A 24,359-nucleotide genomic window follows, 5' to 3' on the forward strand; every position below is an offset into this window, starting at 1 on the left:
ATACTGAAATACTCCCTCCATCATGTTCAACACAATTACTTTATTTTTATTTTTATTTTTATTTTTTTTTTATTTTTTTTTTTACTTTATTTTTAATTTACATTTAAGAGAAGTTTTTATATTCCAGTTTGCCATTACAAAACTTGGGAGAACACAAAATTAGCAAATCCACAACTCCTAACAATCTTAAATTTAAAAGCAGAAAGGAAAATGGCAGGGATTAATAGGGCTTCAAGTCCTGTATACATTCAGAGGCCAGAATAAGGACCAGAACCCATGCTTGTATCTTGGATTATTCCTATTTCAGAGAGAATTTCTGGTCAGTGAGGGATCTCCAGTAGAACACTGCACAGATCTGAGCTCAAATCTTGTTTTCATTACACAATAGCTATTGGGGAATGGGGATGGGGATGGTCATCAGTCTCTCTGGTCTCGGTTTTCTGTTTGTAATGTACAACATAATAATTTCCCTCACAAGCTGCTTTAGAGGTTAAACAAAATCACAAAATACCAACAAAATAGCATTTCATATTTTCCCCTCCACTTTCTTTGTCTTTATTTCTGCTTTGCATCTACTCACTTTCTTTTTCTTTTTTATTTTCTTTCATTTATTTTTCTCCATGTAGGCCTTCTACTTTATCCTTGCAGCTGAGTTTCCAAAGAAAAAAGGATCAATAACAATTACACTGCCACATGATCTGGAAAACGGTTTCCTTAGTGATTTGTGGTTATTTTGATCACTAAATAAGTAGTTATATTGTCTGGCCAGTCCTTTAAACATGTCTGAATTCTAAGAGAAGTGTCCTTTAGGCAACATCAAGTAAGGGTGATGGCAAGAGGTGGCCTTCAAGCATGATGGACCTATAAGGAACTTCTTATGGGAACCAAAGTTGGCCAATTGTTACCTTTCATAATTACAGAAAGAAACTTCCTTCATTTACTTAACATATATTTATTGACTGTGCATTATGTACCAGATATATATATATATAGCAACAGATTTCTATAAAAATAAATAAAAGTAAAAAAGAAAATGTCAATCCTTATGATGAGCTTGAATTCTATGTCTAGGGTGAAGATGAAGAGATAGACAATTAAAAATAAGTAAATTCAATAATATTCTAAAGTGGCAAGTGTTTTTGAAAAACACTATCAATAAACATAAATCAGATGTTGTAATTTTAGCAGGCAATATATGAAATATCTTTTAAGTCATATATTCTATTGCCTCAGTTTCTCCTAAAATACTTCTATATGTGGTTCAAAATTCAAAGTTTTTTTAAAAGTGGTCAGTAAAAAGTAAGGCTTCCTTCTTCATTGAATCCAGTATTTTATTATCTGCCTTCTCTGTCCCTTTAGTCACTTCCAGAGATTTCTATCTACATGCTGTCTGCTATCAAGTCCATGTTTTCTTTCTAATCTTAAACACAGATACTCTTTATACTGCAGTGCACATTGTTTTTCTCTCCTTTTAAAAATTTACACATAAATTTTTAATAAATATCAGAATATATAGGGCTGCCTCCTTCTTTCTAATGGCTGCATAATACTTCTGTGTGGTTTTGTCAAGCACACACAACAAACAAGGTGAGCCCAAGGCCAAGATCTGACTGAACCACTTATAAGGATAAAGGAGTCACTTACAGATTCAGATTGTTTGTGACTTACAGAGTCAAAAAGGGCAAGAGTAGCCAAACATTGCTGCCCACCATTGTCCCTGTCCTATGCACCAAAAAATGATCCAAATAAAAAGGGGTCAGATGACCACAATATAGGGAGTTCCCTATTGCTATGGGCCTTATCTAGTTATTTCAACCACTATATAAGCACTTGTATAATGTCTGTCCAGTCCTTTAATCAAGTCAGAGTTCTAAGAGAAGCATCCTTTAGCTAAGCAATTCTTGATGACACAACTCTATTCTGAGAGTGCAGGGCAGAATGTCTCATGCCTTATCAGAACCTAGGAAGCAACAAGAAACTGTGTCATGACCACTTCCCCCGGGGGAGGTGCAGTGAGGGGCAAACAGCCTTGAAGCTGCTGATCACAGGCCTCCATCTTCTGGTGTTCCAGGAAGATCATAAGGCATCCTGCCAAGACTCAGATCAGCTAGTGTGCAAAGCTCTGGTTGTGTGGACCACGTAGATAGTGTGAGGTCCCTAGGGCACCCTGGCAGAGCTGTTTCCCTATGGAGCTTAGCATAATTCTTAATTAACCCCCGACTTTTGGGGAATTCCCAATCTTTTATTATTCCTAAAATACACATATTTGCTTCTAACTATAGGATAAACTGCTAGAAACAGATTGTGGGGTTGAAGACCATGTGCTTACAATTTTGATGACAATGACCTTTCTTTGATATAATATTAATTATCATCCCACTAACAATAGATGAAATAGCTCCGGTTTCTCCATACCCATGTCAACATTATAATGTTTTTAGTCTTTGTAATCTAATTGAAAAATATCATTGTAGCATGAATTTGCATTCCTTTTCTTAATGAGTGCAGTTGAACATCTTTTCATATATTTGAGAGCAGTTTGTACTTTTTACATATTCATGTTCTTTAATTCTCCTTTAACTATTAAGAATTCTTTGTAGGAGTTTTTAATTATTAATTAAATTTTGAAGTACTTTTCAAAGTTATTGGGGGAGTAATGTCATTATATATGTCTTTTTAGGAAAGTCACATAGAATTTTTAAAAAATTTTATGTGAGGGGATCCCTGGGTGGCTCAGTGGTTTAGCACCTGCCTTTGGCCCAGGGCGCGATCCTGGAATCCCGGGATGAGTCCCACGTCAGGCTCCCGGTGCATGGAGCCTGCTTCTCCCTCTGCCTGTGTCTCTGCCTCTCTCTCTCTCTCTAGGTCTATCATGAATAAATAATAAATAATAAATAAATAAAATCTTTTAAAAAATTATGTGGAAAAATTTTATGTGGATATTTGTCATACATATTATTTCCAGGTTTCTGAAATTTATGTCAGACGTAGAAGAACCACCCACAATCTTTGGTTAAAAAATATTATCTTATATTTTCTTTAAAATTTTGATAAAACTTACATTTGAAGATATATGTATACATATATGTTTTTAAGTGCTTACAGGGATAAATCTAATATAGTTTTACTTAACTAAGTATTCTTATTAAAATATTTTTTATTTTGTAAAATGCTTTTTCAGTATTTATGACATGGTATTATGCAAATCAATATTTTTAGAAATGTTTTAATAGTTTTGGTGCTTATAAAATGGCTATGTGAACAGGATCATGTAGCACTTTTGACAGGGAAATAATTATTGGATTATAAGAATCTCAGAGAAATGGGCCCTTTATAAGAATCTAAAAATATCTCTTTTCTAAATCCTTCTGCTCAAGACTGGAAGTGAAGTGGATTGCTATAGTCTTTCTCACATGCTTTTGGAGAAAATCATATTGGCTGAGTGATGTGAGCTAGGATCACATTCCAAAGAGAAGCAAAGGATCTACATTCTTTCTGTATTTGACAGAAATTTCCTAGCCCTAGGTGGAAGGAGAAACAAACAACTTAATACAACTTACTGTGACAAAAGTCCTCAGGGGGCTCCATAGAAAAGCATGAGGATGGATGGATATCCTTAAGGTAGTCTAAGATGGGGGCATGAAGATTACCATATTTTCTTGCCAATTATTGGCTCATAATGCTAAAATTTTAAGAGGGACATAGATTTTCATAATATAATTAACCTTGGTATTAAATTTGAAAGAGCATAGCTTTGGAGCAGCAGGGTGTGCTCTGACAATGGGTCATAAGAACCCAAGAACCTGTTTTTGGTTATCCTGCTAGTTGATGGTATCTGGGGCTCATATGGGCACATATGGTCCCATGGCAGAAATCAAATCAAGAATATAGATTCTCATTAACAGACAACATTGTTACAAAATAAACTTTAGAATTAGATATTTTATTTATCCTGCCAACAAGGTGCTAATATTGCTTCTGAGTAACTGAAGTTAAGAGTTTTCATTTTCCAGGTTTATATAACTCATTAGTAGTAAAGTGGCAATTAGAACATAAGACTCCTATTCTACTGTTCTTTCTTTTCCACATAGCCTTTAAGATGAATCTGCAAAGATTGGAGAACTCCAGTTGTTCCAGAGACTTCTCCCAACACACAACTCTCATATTCTAGTACAGTCGACATCTAATGTCACCATTAGAGTCAGTCTGTCTTCTTATATGGTCATTGGAGCAACATGGCTAGGCAGTCTGGCAGGGGCTTGAATTCTCTGAAGCAGAGTTTACTTCAAAGGAATACTCCAAGATGTTTCTTTCCCAGGAGGTACTTTTTATAAGACAACATGAAATTCAGGCATTTCCTGAAAAAATCTTTCCAATTTCATAAATTGAGTGACATCACTGGATTTCATTTCCCTCAAATGCTGACATTCACTTTAATGCCACTCAGCTGTGATCTTATAAACATTCTCCACACAAGAGAGATAGGTAGCATAGGCTTAAAAATAAATGTTAAATCAGGCAACTGGGAGAATTTTAGAACCATCTTTTAGGTGGGTAGAGTTAAAGTATTTGGGGAAATGGTAAGATGTACAGATGATTTTATGTTTTCTATTGTCCTCAAGTTCATAAAAGATATCTCTTTCAATATCTGTGTATTCCTTATTTTTTATTTTTTCAATCAGTTAAAGTTGACAAAAGAAGATGATTGATATTTATAAATTTCCAGTTATCAACAACTCAAAAAAAAACCTACCCGATATCCTTCTGAGTCAGAGTAACAAACTCTTTTCTGAAGTTAATGAATGGTGTTTCTTATCAACAGTACACCAAGCTGAAGTTAGGATCAAAAGAGGAAATCTTTCTTATAGCTCATGATGGTGATTGAAAAAAGGTAAGTCAAACCCCAATTTTTCAATTATTCATCTCCACCTCCTCTGTTCTAGTATGCACCCCACTGGTTAATGAATTTGTTGCTTAACAGTTTCCCATTATCTGTCCAGCAATCCCCTGCCTCTATCTCCCCACAGGTCTCAACCACATAGTAACTGCTCTAAAATAGTTCTCTTCAAAGGTAGGTTGTCACCCGGAGAATTTCTAAAAAAATTTTTGAGAGTTCTGATTCAGTAGGTCTGGGTGGGACCTGAGTATTTTCATTTTTAACAAATCCACAAGGGATGCTAATTGGGCTGACTCCTGAAACAGACATTCAGAATTACTGGCCTAAAACATAAAACTGGCCTTACCCTGGGTCTACCATCTCTGTATATCTATTGCCTAGAACAAAGTCTGATATGCAGCAGGGGCACACTTGTTGAACTGAACTACTAGCAAAGATGGATGACTTTTGGCTGCCAGTTTGCAGAACCTGTGCAATCTTCTTTGTGTTGCAGCCTCAGTGCATTTTACTGTGCTTCTTGCACAAGAAAGCAAGAAAGAACTAACCATTCATATTGTCAAATTTTGCACAGGAATGAAGGTTAAACACAGTGCCTATAATATGGATTTTAGATTTCTTTGGATTTTATTTATTTATTATCTTTTTATACTCAGAAATATTTGACATATAATATTAGTATAATTTCTGTATTTTTGAGCTATTTGAAATTTATTTTTGAAAAAGAACAACTGAGTGTCACTACTAGATTACACAGTGATACAGAAAGGCTATAAACAGAAAACATTTTTAAAAGTGAAAAAAGGAGATGTCCTGATTTTAAAATGCACACAATTTGCTTACATCCCATTATTGATAAGGCATTTCCCCTCCACACACACTGCTCAGATGCCCTCCTTGGACCATTCCAGAAGGCTGCCTGGACTTAAACAGAGATGAACACAGGTTAAGACTTGTTGGGCTCCCCCATGTTTTCTCAATAGCTCTTTTGTTTCCTGATATTTTTACTGACACTGAGCAAGGAGCCTGGGGACCCACAGGGAGAGTCAACTCACCTCATAGTCGATGTCTAAGGCATCTGCTTCACCCTTGGTGCGAAAGTGCTGTGTGTGCTTGTCCACAGAGAAGTTCACCTGCTTGCCAACCCGCTCGATTAGGACTGAGTGCCACTGCTGGTCGTCCAACAGACTGCCTAGGGTGACCGAGGGTGGGCTGCTGCTGAGGCGAGGTTTGCTGTCATCTGTGAAAGCAAAAGGAAGACAGGATGGCATCCGTGCCCAAGGACAGCCTTGAGGACTAGCACCTTTTGCAAGCAAGGACAACTCTCTCTATATACTAAAGGTAAAGAATTCTCTCTCTCCAGGACCAGAACGGTGTTGGGCTTGTAAAGCAATAACAAGCTTTGCCCACAGATTCCAGGACCAAATTCTAGGTCAGATGATGTACACATCCCCTTATGGATGTGAAAGGACACGCTTTCAGAATGTGAACAATTAAGTAATAAAATATACTATATCCTAATGGCCATCAATAATATTGAAAACAAGGAGTATCACATTTAGAAATAATACACAGTTTTGTGTTTGAATGGCTCTTGAATAGAGGAAACAAATCTTGAGTTATGCTTTGGAGGAAGAGTGAATTCTGGATAAGTAAAGGAAGACAGTGGGCATCAAGTTACGTTGTTACCTTGCAAAGGCAAAGGTGAGGAAATAATCATTTTAGCCGTGATTTTCAAGTGCCTACCATATGAATAGCACTTAAGTAAGAAGTTTATACACTATATCTTTAATCCTCTAAGGGAAGATTATTATCTACATTTCATAAATAACGAACCTGAGAACCAGTGAGAATCAGCACCTATGACCCAGAGGTGTAGCCGGCATTCAAACCCAGGTCCATTTAACTCTTTTTACTCTGTGTGGCATGGACCATATGCATTGATTCCATCTAAACTGAACTTGGGGGACACCTGGCTAGTTTAGCGGTTGAGTATCTGCCTTCGGCTCAGAGTGTGATGCTGGTCTGGGGATTGAGTCCTGCTTCAGGCTCCGTGCTAGAAGCCTGTTTCTCCCTCTGTCTTTGTCTCTGCCTCTCTCTGTGTGTGTCTCTCATGAATAAATAAATAAAACCTTAAAAAAATAAAAAATAAATAAACTGAGCTTGGGAGACACTCCTTAGGAGGCTGTGAGAGATTCAAATGTACCTTAGGAGGTACATTTTTTTCTATCAAATTGAGCTGGTTCCCCCTTCCCTCTGTCCCTCCTCCAATATTATGGAAGTTCCTGCCAATACCCTTTTATCGAAAAGATTACTGCATTTTTCCTACTGCAGAATAGCTCAGACTTAGCTAAATGAACAGTTAAATGCAATTAATTAAGACTTATGTATAAATTTACAGGTTTTAAATGTTTTATTATTCAGTCCCCTTAGAAACTGAAAGCTAAATGTCTCCCTCCCATCTCCTAAGACACATTTACCAGGACAGCTGCAACAGTCTGCTTGAACAGTGTGGCATTAAGGGGGCAGGAGCCACCATTTCCCCTGTAGGCTGTTCACTCCCACCTCCATTATGGCCTCATGGCACTGCTTCCTGTACTGAATAACACTTGGTTGCTTCAGATGGGGGGGGGGGGTGAGCATCAAACTTATTGTAATTGAAAAATAATAGATGGTGCATTCATTGCTGACTTTATTTCATATTTTTTTTCATTATTTCTTCCACAACTTTTACATTCTCTCGATTGGTCAAATTATGCCAATAATTAAAAGATACTTCTCCTTTTTCTTTCTCCCTCCTCCCTTCCCTCTCTCTATCTCTTCTTTTATTCTCTTCCCTCTTCTTTCCTTCCTTCCTTCCTTCCTTCCTTCCTTCCTTCCTTCCTTCCTTCCTTCCTTCCTTCCTTCCTTCCCTCTTTCTCCCCTCCCTTCCTCCTTCTCTTTCTTCTTTATTTCCTTCCACAAAAAGGTACCAATACCTACCTGTGCTGGCCATAGTGGCAGGTGATGTATAAAGGAGATAAAGGAGATACAGAGTTAAAAGGCATACTCTCCTCTCTGAAAGTCATAATGTGGAGTCTCAATAAGTAAATTGATAAAAGGTATATTGGTGGCATACAATGTTTAGTACCAGGAGCTAAGCAAATGCAGGACAGGGAACTGTGAAGCTCCAATAGAGCACTGACAGGTCTGAGATTTGGATGGAAGATGGAGCACAATCACACAGCCAGAAGAAGCATTGACAAGGCTTGGAGGTGCAGGGAAACATGGTAGGGGAGTCCATGCAGCAGTGCCATAATCATGCCAGTCTGGCTTATATCATCTAGGACTAGTATGCTAGTATGTGCAAGGTAACCGTGTATTATATTTACCTTTAAGGAATGGGCATTGGTGAATTAATAAATCAGAGATTACTAACTCAAATTAACATTTAAAAAAGTTTATTAAGTACTCCAATCACACTGAGGATAAGAGGACAGAGTCTTTAACATTTTTTTATTGTGTGCTTACTCTTATATAAAAAAGATGATTCTGTCAGCTGTATGAGAAGGCAAGGCTGGGGCACCTGGGTGGCTCAGTGGTTGAGCATCTACCTTTGGTTCAAGGCATGATCCCAGAGTCTCAGGATCAAGTCCCATATCTGGCTTCCTGCATGGAGTCTACTTCTCCCTCTGCCTATGTCTCTTCTTCTCTCTCTGTATCTCTCATTAATAAATAAATAAAATCTTAAAAAGAAAAAAAAAAAAAAAAAGAAGGCAAGGCTGACAGTAACACTGGCAGTAATCTAGATGAGGGACCCAGGCCTTCGGTAAAGAAAGGGCAAGAGGGACGGATTTCCAAGTGATAATAAGGTGGTAGCCTTACTTGGATATTGTCACTTGGATGTTGGAGGGAGAAGTGTTAAAGGGAGACTCCCCTAAGGATGATCACTAGGTTTTCTTTCCTTGAGTAGGAGGGTGCAAATGGTACCAATCATGAGATACACTCAACATAGAAACAATACCTCTCCCTCTCTCTTTCACTCCACAGGACACACATACACACACACGCACACACACACACACACACACACACACACACACACCCTTAATCTATAAAATAAATTTGTCCAAGAGCTAATGAACTATTGAAAGAAACTTGGTGTGCCTTATGTCAGTTCTGGGTAATAAGGCAAGAGAAATTAATATTAGAGATTTCACTTTGATATGTGCTTCAATTTTCTTCTTAAAAGTGAAAAAGACATTTAACAATTATTTATTTTTTCTTTTTTTAAATATTTATTTATTTTTTCATGAGAGACACAGACTGAGAGAGACGCAGAGACATAGGCAGAGGGAGAAACAGACTCCTTGCTGGGACCCTAATGTGGGACTCGATATTGGATCCTGGGATTATGACCTGAGCCAAATGCAGGTGTCCCAACAATTATTTCTTAACAATAAGCCAAAAGCATTAAGCATTTGAAAATGCACATCCACTATAGGTCACAGAAGGAAGGAAAAAAGAAAAGGACTCACATCCTTTCTCCCTATGTATTTATTCAAGGTGTTGCTTTTGGTGGATTTTAGTGACATCCTGAGTACTTTCAGAGAGCTAAAGTCAAATATTCAAATATTTTTCTATACTATTATTCCAGCTTCAAAAGATGAATTTAATTATAAAAGGGTCAAAGTGACTATATTTTTTATTTAACTTTTTGGATATAGTGATGAATCTTCCTCACATCCCTGCCTCCATATGCTAAACCTCCATAGGTAATCACTGTTACCAATGCCCCATTTCCCCTTCCAGAAAAAAAAATTGAGGCATATGCAATCCACATATACGCTGTATCTATACTTTATATACATACATTTTATGTATACTTTTACTAGTATGCAATCCACATATACTTTATACATGCAATTTATAAATGCTTATATATGCATCATATGCAAATATATGGCAATATATGCAAGGCTTTATATATATATAAATATATGTATTCTTTATTTCTCCTCTTTTAATTTTTTACCCTAATGATGAAATACAATGCACATTTTTACGTGCCTTTTCATTTTCACTTAACCTATCCAGGAAATTTTCTTATATCAGTATTTAAAAATTGTATAGTTTTTTTTTTACAGCTTCAGAGTATTTATTGGATGATATATGTGATATATATTTTTTTAGCCAGTTTATTACTGATAAATATTTAGGTTTCAATCTATTCTTGATACCTAATACTGCTGACATACCTTGCATGTAGCCATCATTTTGGATGCGTACAAGCCTTCCTGTAGGTAAGGAATGAGTGGTCAAAAGTTTTCACATTTGCAATTTTGACAGGCACTGCCAAATTGTCCTCTGTAAAAGTTGTGGCTATTCAAACCCCTACCAGCAATTTATGAGAGTGGTTTTTCTCTACAGGCTTGTCAAAAAAATATGTTCAAGCCTTTAGAATTCTGTCTGTGTGATAGGCAAAAACAGTATATTTTTAATATACATTCCTCTTGAAAGGGATCAGTTTGAAAACCTTTTCATTTGTATTTCCTTTTTTATGATCTAACTCCTCATATTTCTTACCTAGTTTTTCTTTCATTTTCTTGTCAATTTGTATTTAGTCCACTTTCTGTAACATGGATTATGCGAACATCTTTTTGCTGTTGTTTTTTTGCTTTGTTAATTTTTTTCTAATTTTTTATTATTCAGACATTCATGTGCTGAAAAAAGCACATGAAAAGAAAATCATTTTCTTTTTTCATTTATGGCTTGTTTTATGGACTTGTGTTATAGTTTAATAGCTTAATATGTCCTCCCTTTCTGAGATTGTTAAAGAATTATCCTATTTTCTTCCACTTCCTCTGGCAACCATCAGTGTTCTCTGTATTTATGAGTCTGATTCTGTTTTTTGTTTGTTTTCTATTCATTTGTTTTTTAGATTTCACATATAAGTGAAGTCATATGGTATTTGTCTTTCTCTGACTTATTTCGCTTAGCATGATACTGTCTGGGTCTATCCATGTTGTCACAAACGGTGAGATCGCATTCTTTTTATGGCTGAATAATAATTCTTTGTATATATACACCACGTCTTTACCCATTTATCTATTGATGGACATTTGGGTTGCTTCCATATCTTGGCTATTGTAAATACTGCCACAGTAAACCTCATTTGGATTTAATCTGGTATGTGATATAAGTTCTCTGGACGTGTATATTGGTATCTTTAAATTCTAAAACTTCAAAAAAAATAAATAAATCCTAAAACTTCTAATAGTACGTTTCCAAGTTGGCTGATGCCCCCATATTCTACTTCCATCCAATGCCACCATCATCATCATAATCTTCATGCCTCAGAACATCCGGACAGGAGGAAGCAGAGTCAGCATCTATAGCCCCATCCACATTCTCATCAAGGTTAAAATCGGCCTTCCTCTCCCACATCCTAACCTTGTTTTAGCAAGTTTTTTGTTCCATGCAATGATCCTACTCATAATTCTAAGACTTTAGAGGAATAAAAGTGTATATCTTCTTAAATAAAAGGCAGCTACTTCCCTCAACTGCATCTAATGAAAACTTGAGCCTTAATTAACACACTTATCTTCTCATGCAAAATAGGTTATGGAATTTCATGAATATTTATAGCAATTTGATGACCTTCCCTCAAAAGTGAATTAATATTATTTCTTCTTTACACTGTTTACTTACTTAGCCAAATCTTTTTATTGCTTAAAAATTATGCAAAACAAATTCTCACCATTATTTTTGAAAAAAAAATCAGTAAGTATTGAGGAACAAAAAAATGTTCATAACTTTTTATCTTGTAATCTACATTCTGGAAGTCTCTTCTAAGAAAACAAACTGAAATATGGTGATTTTTTCAAAATATCTAATAATTTAAAAATGGAAGTTGATGTCTAAACACTTGGAAAGAGAGAAAAAATAATAAGACTTTGAATAAACTTAAAATCACAAGATGGAATATTTTATAAGCATCTTAATGATACTTATAAAGTACTTACATCATTTCAAAATTATACTCAGTACTGACTGTCATTTTTTGATAAAATTAAAAAGTAACATTTAATAAAATCAGGGTTTACACCTGCCTGATTTAAAATATATAAAATCAGGATAGAAAAGAACATATAAAGACTAAATCACAAATTTGGGAAAGAAACAGATAAGCACAGTGAGAGAACAAACCAAAGAATGCATTTACTAAATTATTAACAGAAGCTTTGATTTTCTTTTTTCTTTTCTGTTTTCTCTGTATTTGTAGTGGACATAACTATCTTTGATAATGGGAAAAATAAATAAGCTTCATTAAAAACAAATTCCTTATCCTGCATAGCTGGTTCACTGTATATGAGTGATGTGTAAATTATTGACTATCCCCTCCAGTACAAGTTCCTTTTTAATTAACAAAGAAAATGGTAGTTGCAAATGAATTTCGCCCACTCCTCCATCCATTAGCCCATGCTAACACTAGAAATCTTGTATTAAAACAAATTGAGTGAAAATGAGTTTGTTTAAACAATTGGGGAAACAGGGAATTTCTGAAATTCATCAAGAAAGATGTTTTAAAAAAAAAAAAGATGTTTTGAATTCTATTTACACTAGATGTTGCTATGAAGAAAGAAGAATGTCAGCCCTAGGAAATGTTCTATCTTGCTTAGAAATGTTCATTATTAGGAATTAAAAAAAAATTCATTCTCAAGAGATTATCAGACTCCTTATACTGAAATATGTATCTCCAGTTTTACCTCAGTGGCAATTGAGGTTCAACTACTATCTTTACTAACTTCCAATTTCTCAAGACAAGACAAAAATTCTAATGGGCAACTGTAGAGGTCAAAGACAAAAATATGCAGAAGCTACCTTTATAACTAGAAACATGTTAGGGAGAAAAATAATTTCTTACTAATTAAATAAAAACTTGTTTTCATATGGTTTGAGATATAGTTAAAATGAAACAATGTAAATACTTCTCAAGGCCCTAGAGCACATAACAATTTTACAGGAAGCTTGAAATATTTCTAAAATATTTCTAACTTAATTTTTCATCTTTCTTCTCTGTCAACATATTGTGGATAAACATGTCAATTTCTACACCCTTAGAACTAACATTTTCCATCTAAGGGCATACATATTGCAGTGTTTCCACCCAAAAGTCTTCTTTGATTAGATCTTCTTGCATGGTCTTACCTTAACAGTTCAAACATGGATGTCACTTTAACTTTCACAATCTGTGAACTTCAGATAGTCTGAACAAAAGGGAATGGGAACTCTTGCTCAAGATTGTATTTCAGCAAAAAGTCACTTACGGAAAGGGCTCCATTTATGCTTAATGATATAGGTGGCCGCTCATATGGAAGTCCTCAATGCCTGCCTCCATCCGACCTTCATAACTGACCTTTCTACTTTTAACTTTTCAGATTATCAATATTGGTATTCATTTATACTATTAAGCTTCTCACATAAAGCAAGCACTTTGTATGTGCTGTTTCAATCATCCCTGAACAAAACCTGCAAAAAGCTGTGTCAAAGAAGCCATATGACTTACTCAAGAACACAAAGAATTAGGGTTATGATCAAGCTCTCTCTGACTCCAACATTAATATTCTCACTACCACCTCATTGGGAGAAAAAATGATACTCCCATTCACCCTCATTTCTTACCTCCTGACCCTTTCTGACCATCTTCATACCACCATACACACATGTAAGCTATGTAACTTAGCAGGAATGAGGGGTTTCAGGAAAGAATCTGATGAATGGAAAGGAGAGAGTTGTGGAAAAGAAAAATGGGGGCAATGCTAAGGGGGAAACAGTCTTTAGAGTGAGAAAGCAAAGTTCAACTCCATAAGCTATCCAATATCGTAAAGGCTCTTGCTTAGAAAAATGCAGGGCTAATAAATGTTCTCCTATGTGCCCAGGGGAGGCTTTCTGGGAAAAAAGAAGAAAAGAAGAAAGAAAGAAAGAAAGAAAGAAAGAAAGAAAGAAAGAAAGAAAGAAAGAAAGAAAGAAAGAAAGAAAGAGAAAGGAAAGAAAAAGAAAGAAAGAAAGAAAGAAAGAAAGAAAGAAAGAAAGAAAGAAAGAAAAAGAAAGAAAGAAGAAAAAGAAAGAAAACTAACAATAAGAGACATGATTCTAGTGGGGCCAACATTCAAACCAGAGTAAATCTTTATATATATTACTAAAACAATGAAACATAGGTCTTTAGCTGTTAGGATATTTCTAAATTCCATTCAATAAAACACTCTCTAGATTTAGGGGTGGTTGCTCAAGTCCAGCCTCTAATTCATATCCATCTTCTGTGATTTTGCTACTGTAAAAAAAATGCTATCTTATTACAGTGGTGGTATATGGTTTTGATAATACATAATCTTATACTTTAAATTAATATCACAAAGTTAAATGTAAATAGAAATAATTATTTTACCTGGTTGAGAGCTTCTTGAAATCAGGGATGGGTAAATACAACTTTTAACCCCTAGTGGCTAGCTCAGTACCTGACTTAATGTGCTTGTTCAATAAATTTTTACTATATTAATGACAAAATTTATGAAAAACGGGGTGCATCTTATCCACTTGACACTTAGAAACACCTGTCTTCCTCTACTTTTTATAATAAAATGTCCAGATAAATCAGAGTTCATCCATAAAGCCTTCCTGGGCCCCTATATTTAACCATGATCCCTCCATTGTCACAGTCTAATCGTGAACATGGACTTAATTGTCTTTAATATGTAATTGTTTTGTGAAGGTTTGTAACATTTTAATTATTAATGTAAGAACAATGGGATAGGGCTGGAGGGGATTCTGATCCCAGGTACATAATAATAGAACTATGTGATCTTGGACAAGTGACTACACATCACTGACCCTCAGTTTGGTCATCTGTAAAATGGGTTTGGGTATAGTTTGTAGGGCTATTATGTGATTTTAAATGGGATTTTAAATGAGATACATATTTAAAATATCTAGTATAGTGCTTAAGTGCAGGCTTTCAGAAAAGAGCAACACTTAAAATATCTTCCATAGTATTCAGTACAAACTGAGAAGCATGATAAACATTTTATAAATACATGTGGGTTGGTTTATTCAAATGTTTATTATTTTATTTTATTTTATTTTATTTTTTATTCATGAGAGACACAGAGAGAGAGAGAGAGAGAGAGAGAGAGAAGCAGAGACACAGGCAGAGGAAGAAGCAGGTTCCATGCAGGACGCCTGATGTGGGACTCGATCCCGGGTCTCCAGGATCACGCCCTGGGCCTGAGGCAGGTGCTCAATTGCTGAGTCACCCAGGTGTCCCTATTCAAATGTTTAGATTTCAAAAAAGCTAATGTAAATGTCCATTTGGCTTTTTGGAGAATGTGCAGATCTTTCACCAATATCTCAAGATTTCACAATGAGTTGATTATTCACTCAATTGCTTTGGCCTCTGAGACCGATGCTTGCCTCCCCAAGGACTTTGCTGTGCATGTGTTTATGCTATTCCAGGATTCTCACTTTACTATAGCTGTGCTCATCGCAATTGCACATTCTGCCTCAGTTAAAAGGCGCTAAACTCTTATAAGGATGAATGACCTACATGTACTATTGATGTCTTGCTTAGTTCTTACAACAGTTTCCCAGTCATGTAATACCTGCTCTTTGATTCTCCCACCTGCATGTATGGGCTAGTGCCGTTGGAGCCCTGCAGAGGGCAAACTACCACAGGTGGTGTGAATGATATAGGTACAAAGTGAGAAGAGGAATCTCTCCTTACAGAGTAAGAGAAGAAATCTCTTTCCCATTAGTACTTTCAGAAAAAAAAAAAAAAAAAAAAAAAAAAAAACCTCTACCCTAAGAAATTAATTAAATGGGAATGACCTAGGTCAATTTCACCACAGAACGGACATGTCCAAGTGAGCTACAGTAGGGGTAACTAGGCAATGTGAATCAGACAGTCAGCAATGAGCATTACTTGAAAAGAATCACACAGTCCAGGGTAGCCTCGGCAGCTGGCCATGGTGCTGAACCCCTACTATCCTGAATTGCTGAATTGTAAAGTCAGATTAAATAAGGGACACACACTGGAGAACTGTCACTAAAAGAAGCACTACTGGAGTGTCCATGGGATCTGCGAAGGGGAAAACTACCTCCTACCTTGGCCTAGCACCACCCTTTAGCCCACTAACTTGGATTCTTGGATTCTTCCTCCCTCCTTCCCTCTCCCTCCTCCTTCCCTTCCTGCCTTCCTCCCTCTTTCTCTCTGCCTCTCCTCTCTCTTTTCTTCTCCCTCTGCCTCCCTTTCTTCTGTCCCTCTCTACTTCCCCCTCTCTCTGTCTCTCTCTCCTTCCCTCCTCTTTCTGTCTCTCCCTCCCCCTGCCTCTTTCTCCCCATCCATCCCTCCCCTCCTCTTCACATGTCTCTCTTTCTTCCTTCTTTCCTCTCATTCTTGATTCATTTTTTGAAAAGTAAAAAATAATAATAATAAAAATATATAAGCATAAGTTAATCAGAGAAAGGCATTTATCATGATTTCACTCATACATGGAATTTCAGAAACAAAACAGATGGACATAGGGGAAGGGAGGGAAAAATAAAATAAGGTGAAATCAAAAGGAGGGGATCCCTGGGTAGCTCAGCGGTTTGGTGCCTGCCTTAGGCCCAGGGTATGATCCTGGAGTCCCGGGATTGAATGCCACGTCAGGCTCCCTGCATGGAGCCTGCTTCTCCCTCTGCCTGTGTCTCTGCCTCTCTCTCTCTCTGTCTCTCATGCATGAATAAATAAAATCTTACAAAAAAAAAAAAAAAAGAAGAAGAAATCAAAAGGAGGCAAAAAGAGACTTAATTCTAGGAAACAAACTGAGGGTTGCTGGAGGGGGGTGGTTGGGGGGTGGGGTAACTGGATAATGGGCATTAAGGAGGGCACTTGATGTAATGAGCACTCAGTGTTATATGCAACTGATGAGTCACTGAAACTAATAATATGCTATATGTTAATTAATTGATTTTAAATAATCTTTTAAAAGGTAAGCATGATCATGGATAATATGGATTCTTTCCATTCTGGAGGCTGTATGGCAACATGGAAAGAACAATGAATTTTATATAATATATAAAATTTCTTATAAATAATTAAGAAAAGCATTTTAAAAATATACCAAAATGTTTATAGGAGAGATGACTGAATTGTAGGATTTCAAGTGACTTTTTTTTTTCTTTTCCTTAAATATAATTACTTTTGTTTTTTCTTCAGGTTTTCTAAAACTGACATATATTTTATAATCTGAAGATAATAGTGAAAAATGTTATTAGCTATAACTACATTTTAATAGTGGCCACACCTAATAGCTAGTTGTATAAATTAAATAAGTGACTTATCCTTTTTGAGCTTAATATTCCTTATGGGTAATTTGGAGCTATTATTTATTTACCTAATAGGGCTGCTCTGAGGATTGGATAGGATATTAACATATTGTGGGTGTTCTGTAAATATCAAGACCACATCAGAGGAGAGAGAGAGGCACATGGGAAAGCCAGAAGCACAATATTGGGGGTAAGCATGCCCAATGGTAATAATGTGTATTGTGTCAGGCCCTGATATTTGAGATGGAAACCCCTTTTCCCATTGTACTCATTTTACCTTGAGTACTTTCCTTAGGCAGGTGCTTTCCTAATTTCTGTAGCTACAGCAATGAACAGATATTGTCTTGGTCCTTGTGCAACCTACACTACAAATTTTCTATTATGAGCAAATCAAAGCATCTATCCTCCTTTCCCTTTAACCTGGTGCTTTCAGAGATCTGCTGACTACTTCTGAGGTATGAAATGCTAAAGAACTGGTATGTGGCAGTGTCTCACTAGAGAAGAAACATGAAGGTTGGTACTAATTTACAAGAAACTTAGGTGGCTGTTTCAAACAGGTAAGTACAAGGAACATTAAAATCCACAGCATTTTTACTTTCTTTTTTTTAAAAATTTAAATATATTATTTATTTATCCATGAGAGACAGAGAGAGAGGCAGAGACATAGGCAGAGGGAGAAGCAGGCTCCATGCAGGGTGCCCAATGTGGGACTCGATCCTGGGACTCCAGGATCTTGCCCTGAGCCGAAGGCAGGCACTCAACCACTGAGACTCCCAGGCATCCCAGCATTTCACTTTCTAAGCAGATGAAAAAGATGAAGAAATTTTCAAACTATGCAGAATATTGAAAGAACATGTTCTTACTACTGAATCGTTCACTAAATGAAGTTTTACTTTGTCACCACCATGATTAGAAATATAGGGACTGTGGAATCTGGTGGGGAGGAGAGACTTACTTTATTTTCTATGTTGCAAAGCAAGGAGCAGGTCCTATTCATTTCATATACCATTTCTTTTCAGGAATACTGGGATAGCACAGAGTACAGAACATTCAGATATTGTTTGTTGAATAAATGAGGAATATTAAGAGCTTCTCTTTTTGATACTTCATTATATTTACTTACTGTCATATTCATTTATATTATTTTTGGTTTTCATGTCCATGCTCTGCAATACAGTTATTCCTTAGCATAAGTAAAAAGAGGCTTCTGGATTATGGAACTTTCCCTATAACAAATAGCTAGCACATGTGTGCAATTAAAATAGATCTATTGCATGATCACACTTCCTCTTTTCCATCATGCAACACTGTGTGCATGAGTTTCACTGAGTGAAACTGGTTCACAGCATTGGATCATGCATAGTGGAGCAAAGCTTTGGAAGAGGAATGGTATATCTAATTGGGAATCTAAATGGCAGTAACTGGCAGATTGATTGTTACCAGTAGAAGACACCTGCTCTGCTATTGACAAGTAACAATAACTTCACTCACAACTCACAATGCTCTTTAAGCCATGGGAAGTTGCAGAGCTCCACTTCATTCACCCACATCCTCTTCCTGAAAATTTAAGGCTAATTAATGAACTGATGCGTTTTTGTTGAATATTTGCGTGCTCACTCTTCAGATAATTCATTGATAAGTTGCTTCTTTAGGTATGCTAATACAATTAATCAAGTTACTAACAAATCCTCTTACTGTTCTTTTTTGGGTAAAATTCTCCCTCTAAAGATGCTTTTGGTGTATATTAAATCTAATGCTTTAGATGTCAATTTCAGATGTTCTCCCTGTCAATATTCACCATGGCAGCTAAGAAGGTACTCAGAAATGCCTCAAAATAAAGACATTGTCTGGCTTTTGAAGTGAATCCATGCTAATCTTTTTTATGTCTCTCCTCCTAATTGTGAAAATGTATTTATCTGATATTATTTTTTTCCAGTTTTCCATGCAACTTAAACTTACAAACTCAGTTCTGCTATGACTGTCCTTCTTTGCTTTGATAGCAAATACTTAGTGACAATTCTCTTCCATAAATACAATATTCACCCTTGATACTAACAAACATTAGTGTGAGGCAGGGAATCATTCTGATAAGGAATGGCACTTCCTTTTTCTTCAGCTTGGCCTCTCTCTCTCTTCCCCACCCTCTTTTTTTCCTTCTTTTTCTGTGGAAGAGCATTTTGGTTTGCCTTTTCACCTTTGGGAATTTTGCCCCCTGCCCTCCCTCAGCATTTGGTTCACTCTTCCTTCAAAAGTACCTTTGAGCAGACAAAGGAGGTTTAGCCCTTCTCTTTCTCGGGGAGAGGAAGTTGATTACCATGTAATGACAATGATGGCCTACCTATGGTGAGGCAGGCCATGCTAGATGCCAATCTACAGGTGGAAGGTGGTGTCCCAAATACACAGAACGCAGGACATTGTACTCATTTAGCTGGCATTTGGCAAGTCTAGGGCTCACACTGGCACAGCCAGGGCACTTAAGTGAAACAGTGTTTCCCTTAACAAGACATAGAAATGCCCAGAAACATAGACTTAGACTTTCCTACTATACATATGACCCTCTCTTCTTACCAAAAGACAAACAAAAAAGCAACTCAAAACAAACCAAACAAAGAAAAAATAAATAAATTAATTAAAATATCTCTTCTCTATTTTGCCTTAGGGCTGAACTTTCAAAAATGTACCAATCAAAATAGATTGTGAGCAAGCTTGATTAAAATATGTGTGCATGTGTGTTAAACTTGCTCAAGTTAAATTGTAGTCAGAGATAAACAGATAAATAGGTAGATAGATAAATAAATAAATATATAGCAATAAGCTTGTAGTGCTTCTTATCTACCAATATTACCTTGCTTCAAAGAATATTATCTATGACTTAAATATTTCACAAAATAGTTATTTTTTTCTTCTCCAATATGTAAAAGGGGGAAATATCATTTAGATTGTGTTCCAGCGACTTCCACTTGACAGACCAGGACAACAAGGATCCACTATAAAATAAAGTTCGTAATAGCTCAACATGGAGAGGAAAAAAGCCTGACTCTACCCAAATTGAGGTGCAGGGCGAGCCTCCCCTTCTGGAGCTCCAGGGTGATGTGGTCTCCACGTTGACCTTCTCCATGAAACAGAACCCCATCTCCTTGCATGCTCTTGAACTTCAGAGAGATCACATCTTTAAGAGTGCTCATCAGCTTCTGATTGAACCTATACAGAAGGGAGCTTCGGCCATCAAAGTCAGCGACATCTGATTCTAGACGAAGAGAAAGAGAGAGAGATCAGTGCACATCCTCATAATTGCTCTTTCTGCTTCCCATCTTGGTTGTTGTCTAATTTATAGGAATGTTCTTGGTATCTGGAAGGTCCCATCTTAACATATGGAGTAGACCTAACCTAATTAGACTCAGGGGAATTATTACACAACTAAGCATCACATACTGAGTCAAAGTGAACTGATCATTAGCTTGGAAGTAAAACCCCTTATTAGTGATATGTCATATTTTGCTTGAGGGGATAGGATAAGAAAACCACAAGTACCTATGTCAGGCTTTATGGTGTCAAATGCCTGGTAGTAATATTCTTTCATGATTTATCTTAATTATTAGTTTGCTTCTGATAGCTGGAGCCACTTGATCCTCTCATTTCAGGTTCAAGGTTAGAGATACAAACATAGTCTATTATTCCACATCTAACTGAATAGTACTGTCTTCCTAGAAGTTGTGTTGAGAAAGATTCTGAGGTCTCTCTGAGTTCAGTGCAAAATAATGTGCAGTAAAGGAAGAATTGTAGTTTGTACAGGGAGGGCAAATGTATGGCATCCTTACCATCCCTCCCTTATCCTGTGTTGGTGATATATATCATTTTATTGTTTACGTACAAAAATGTTCAGTTATTATTGTTAAAGCAAAAAAGAGAAAGTCAAGTAATGATGATCTAAATCAACTCACTTAGTGGATATGTGTAAACATGTCTGGAAACGTTATGCCAAAATATTAACAGAGATTCTCACCTCACCAAATAATACAGACAAATGGCATATAAGTATATGAAAAAATCCTCCACATCAGATGTTATTAAGAAAATGCAAATTAAAACAATAATTATATACCACTGTATACCTAATAAAATGACCTAAATATGGAACACTGACAACAAGAAATGCTGACGAGGATGTGGAGTAATAGAAACTCTCATTCATTCATGGTAGGGATGCACAATGGTGCAGTAATTTTGGAAAACAATTTGGTGGTTTCTCACAAAACTAAACAAACTCTTATCACAGTATCCACCAACCTCACTGCTTGGTATTTACACAAAAGAGTTGAAACTTATGTTCACACAAAAACCTCTTTATAGCAGCGTTATAGCAGCTTTATTTATAATTGCCAAATCTTGGAAGCAACCAAGATGTTCTTTAGTAGGTGGATGTATAAATAAACTGGTACACTGAGACAGTGGAATATTATTCAGCACTAAAAAGAAATGAGCTAGCAAGCCATGAAAAGACATGAATGAAACTTAAATATATATTACCAAGTGAAAGAAACCAATCTGAAGAGGCTCTTGTATGATTCTAACTATACAATGGTCTAGAAAGAGCAAAATTATAGGGACAGTAAAAAGATCAGTTGCCTGATCTGTGCCTGGGGTTGGTGGAGGGAAGGATGAACTGATGGGCACGGAGGATTTCTAGGGCATTGGAAAGATTTTGCATGATACTATAATGATGGAGGTACCATGTTATTATACATTTGTCCAAATCCATATAATATAAAGCACTAACAGTGAATCATAATGTGAATTATGAACTTTATGTGATTATGATATGTCAATGTAGGTTCATCAATTTCAGTAAATTTACTGCTCTGGTGGAGGATGCTGATAATAGAGAACGCTCTGCATATGTGGAAGGAGAGGGTATGTGAGAAATCTGCATACCTAATTTTTATGTGAATCTAAAACTGCTCTAAAAAAAGTAAGCCTTTATAAACCATTTAATAGACACTCTATTTGGGAGGTGTTCTATGTTATTTTCACATTATTTCTCCCATTTTTTAATTATGAAAACTTTTACAAAGAGCTTTTATTACTTTTACAATAGAAAAAATTAAGGCTATTTATTATAACTTGAAAAAGATTCATTATATACCATTTTATGCGGGTGGGACAGTGGTGAATGGGTGTATGGAGGTGGTGGGATTAGTCTTATTTGAAATCAAGTACTCAGAAAAACTCAATTTTTCAGTATTTCCAAGCAGTTAAAATGCTCAGCTTGAGCATACACAATGATAAATTAAGTATATTATTTTGGCCAAGTTCAAGCTGCCCAAATTGGAACATTATTTGTAACGCCCAAATTCTGAAATGAAAGTAAAAATGAAATCACACTTTCACTGTAATTAGTTTTAAAATGCAATTTCACAATTTATTCCTATGGAACAAAGTGATTCTAAACAAAAGGTTGCTGATAACTCCCTAGACCCTAAAAAGAAATAGTCCAGATACAGAGAAGTTTTCACCAATTCCAACATCCCTTAGACCCTTCCTACACCACCTACTGCCTGCTACCACCACTACACCTGCTGCCTGAATTCAATCCTACCCCACCAAATTGAAGCTACAGACAACAATCTGTGATCAATCGTGGAATAAGAGAGGTCATAGCTTTAAACTACAGTAGTAATAGCTTGTTAACTGATGCACTTTGGACAACTCTACCTCTCTGAGACTTGATGTCCTCATCTATAAAATGGAGTAATTAGCATCCTTCAGAGAAGACTGTGATAAGAGTTGAATCTGCTAACACATATAAAGTGATAATACATACAAAGGGATGCCATCATGTCTGGTACATTGTTTGTGTTAAAACAATAATAGATAGTAGGGTTTTCATAGTGATTGAGATAAATGGAGGGGCTAGAGTTCCTAACCAGTCTAATCTGGTGGCTGACACTTCACCTTCTCACCCAAAATGGTGTGATTCCACTTTTTGATTCAATGGATTACTGCACATGGGATGCCAAGTGTACCCCAACTTTCCTTTTTTTGCCATATTTTAGTTCTCACATTCTAGTTGAAATTCTTTTTGTGTGCAGGGTGTGTAAATTATGAGTCCACGTTCCCTTCCAATTGTTCCCCTCTGTTACTGCACCAGACTCTGGGTGCTTAGGAGCTTTGGTGTTGAGTAGAAATGACATATACTATTTATGGAGAGGCAAGCTAATATGACTTGTAGCTAATATAGAGGGTGCACCCACTGCTATGGGAACAGAAAGCTGAAACACTATATTGTCTATGATTGTGGGACAAATGCTTTCATGAGTAAACATGGGATGTGTTATTGCTTCAAAGACACACCTCATGCCCTGTGTCTCAGCCTGAAGTGCCCAGGTTCTTCCTCTCTCCACTTCAGGACCCTATTTTCTTCTCTCTTGATCCATCACGGAATTTATGTTCTACATTCCATTCCCTCAAATGTCTGGCTAATCTAGTGACTTACTTAGTGATGCAAGTGTTGATGACCTAGGTTACCTCTAAGAAAACACATCTCTGTATTGCCATGAAACCTAAAACTAATGGAAGCAATCAGCAGACAGGAACAAGAGAACATTGTTGAATTCTAACTGTCATGGGCGTCAATTATGGTTTTGCTTATTTGAAAGTTATCTTGACCTCTTTGGGCTTCAGCCTTTCTATCCGTGCAATAAAGCTAAGAGAAGCTCACCCTACAAAGCCGTGTCGATAATTACATAAACCATACCTGGAAATAAAGAATCACTCAGTTTTTTTATCCCCTCCTTCATCCATCATTAATCCAAAGGCATTACTACAGTAGTAAAGATTTGCACATTACAGTGTGGAGATGATACAAAGAACATGGTTTGATTCGGTATCTGTCATATCACACTGAGCAGATATTCACTCAAGCCTACATCATCACCTGCCATATTCTTAAAATAGTCTCATAACTGCTCTCCCTGATTCAACATTTGCTACCTCCTTCTGACCATTCTCTCATCCTCATAAAACATAAGTAACATTCATTACACATCACCTTTGCTAAAGCCTGTCAGTGAATTCCCTTTCCACTAAGAATTAAATTATCTCTCTGAGACCTCCCATGATC

The 24,359-nt window shown here is 36.4% G+C and overlaps 1 protein-coding gene across 2 annotated transcripts in view; it reads right to left on the bottom strand.

Moving 5' to 3' along the window:
* Nucleotides 1–24,359, bottom strand: part of CNTNAP5 (contactin associated protein family member 5) — a 796,284-nt gene that overhangs the window by 414,246 nt on the left and 357,679 nt on the right. For both annotated transcript variants that reach the window (XM_035702065.2, XM_035702066.2), the window contains exons 5-6: nt 20,283–20,486; nt 5,950–6,134 (exon numbers count right to left, since the gene is read on the bottom strand). In XM_035702065.2, the coding sequence (XP_035557958.1) occupies nt 5,950–6,134; nt 20,283–20,486 (389 nt within the window). The remainder of the gene's footprint in view (nt 1–5,949; nt 6,135–20,282; nt 20,487–24,359) is intronic.

This window comes from Canis lupus, chromosome 19 (genome assembly GCF_003254725.2).
Source record: "Canis lupus dingo isolate Sandy chromosome 19, ASM325472v2, whole genome shotgun sequence".
Classification (NCBI taxonomy): domain Eukaryota; kingdom Metazoa; phylum Chordata; class Mammalia; order Carnivora; family Canidae; genus Canis; species Canis lupus.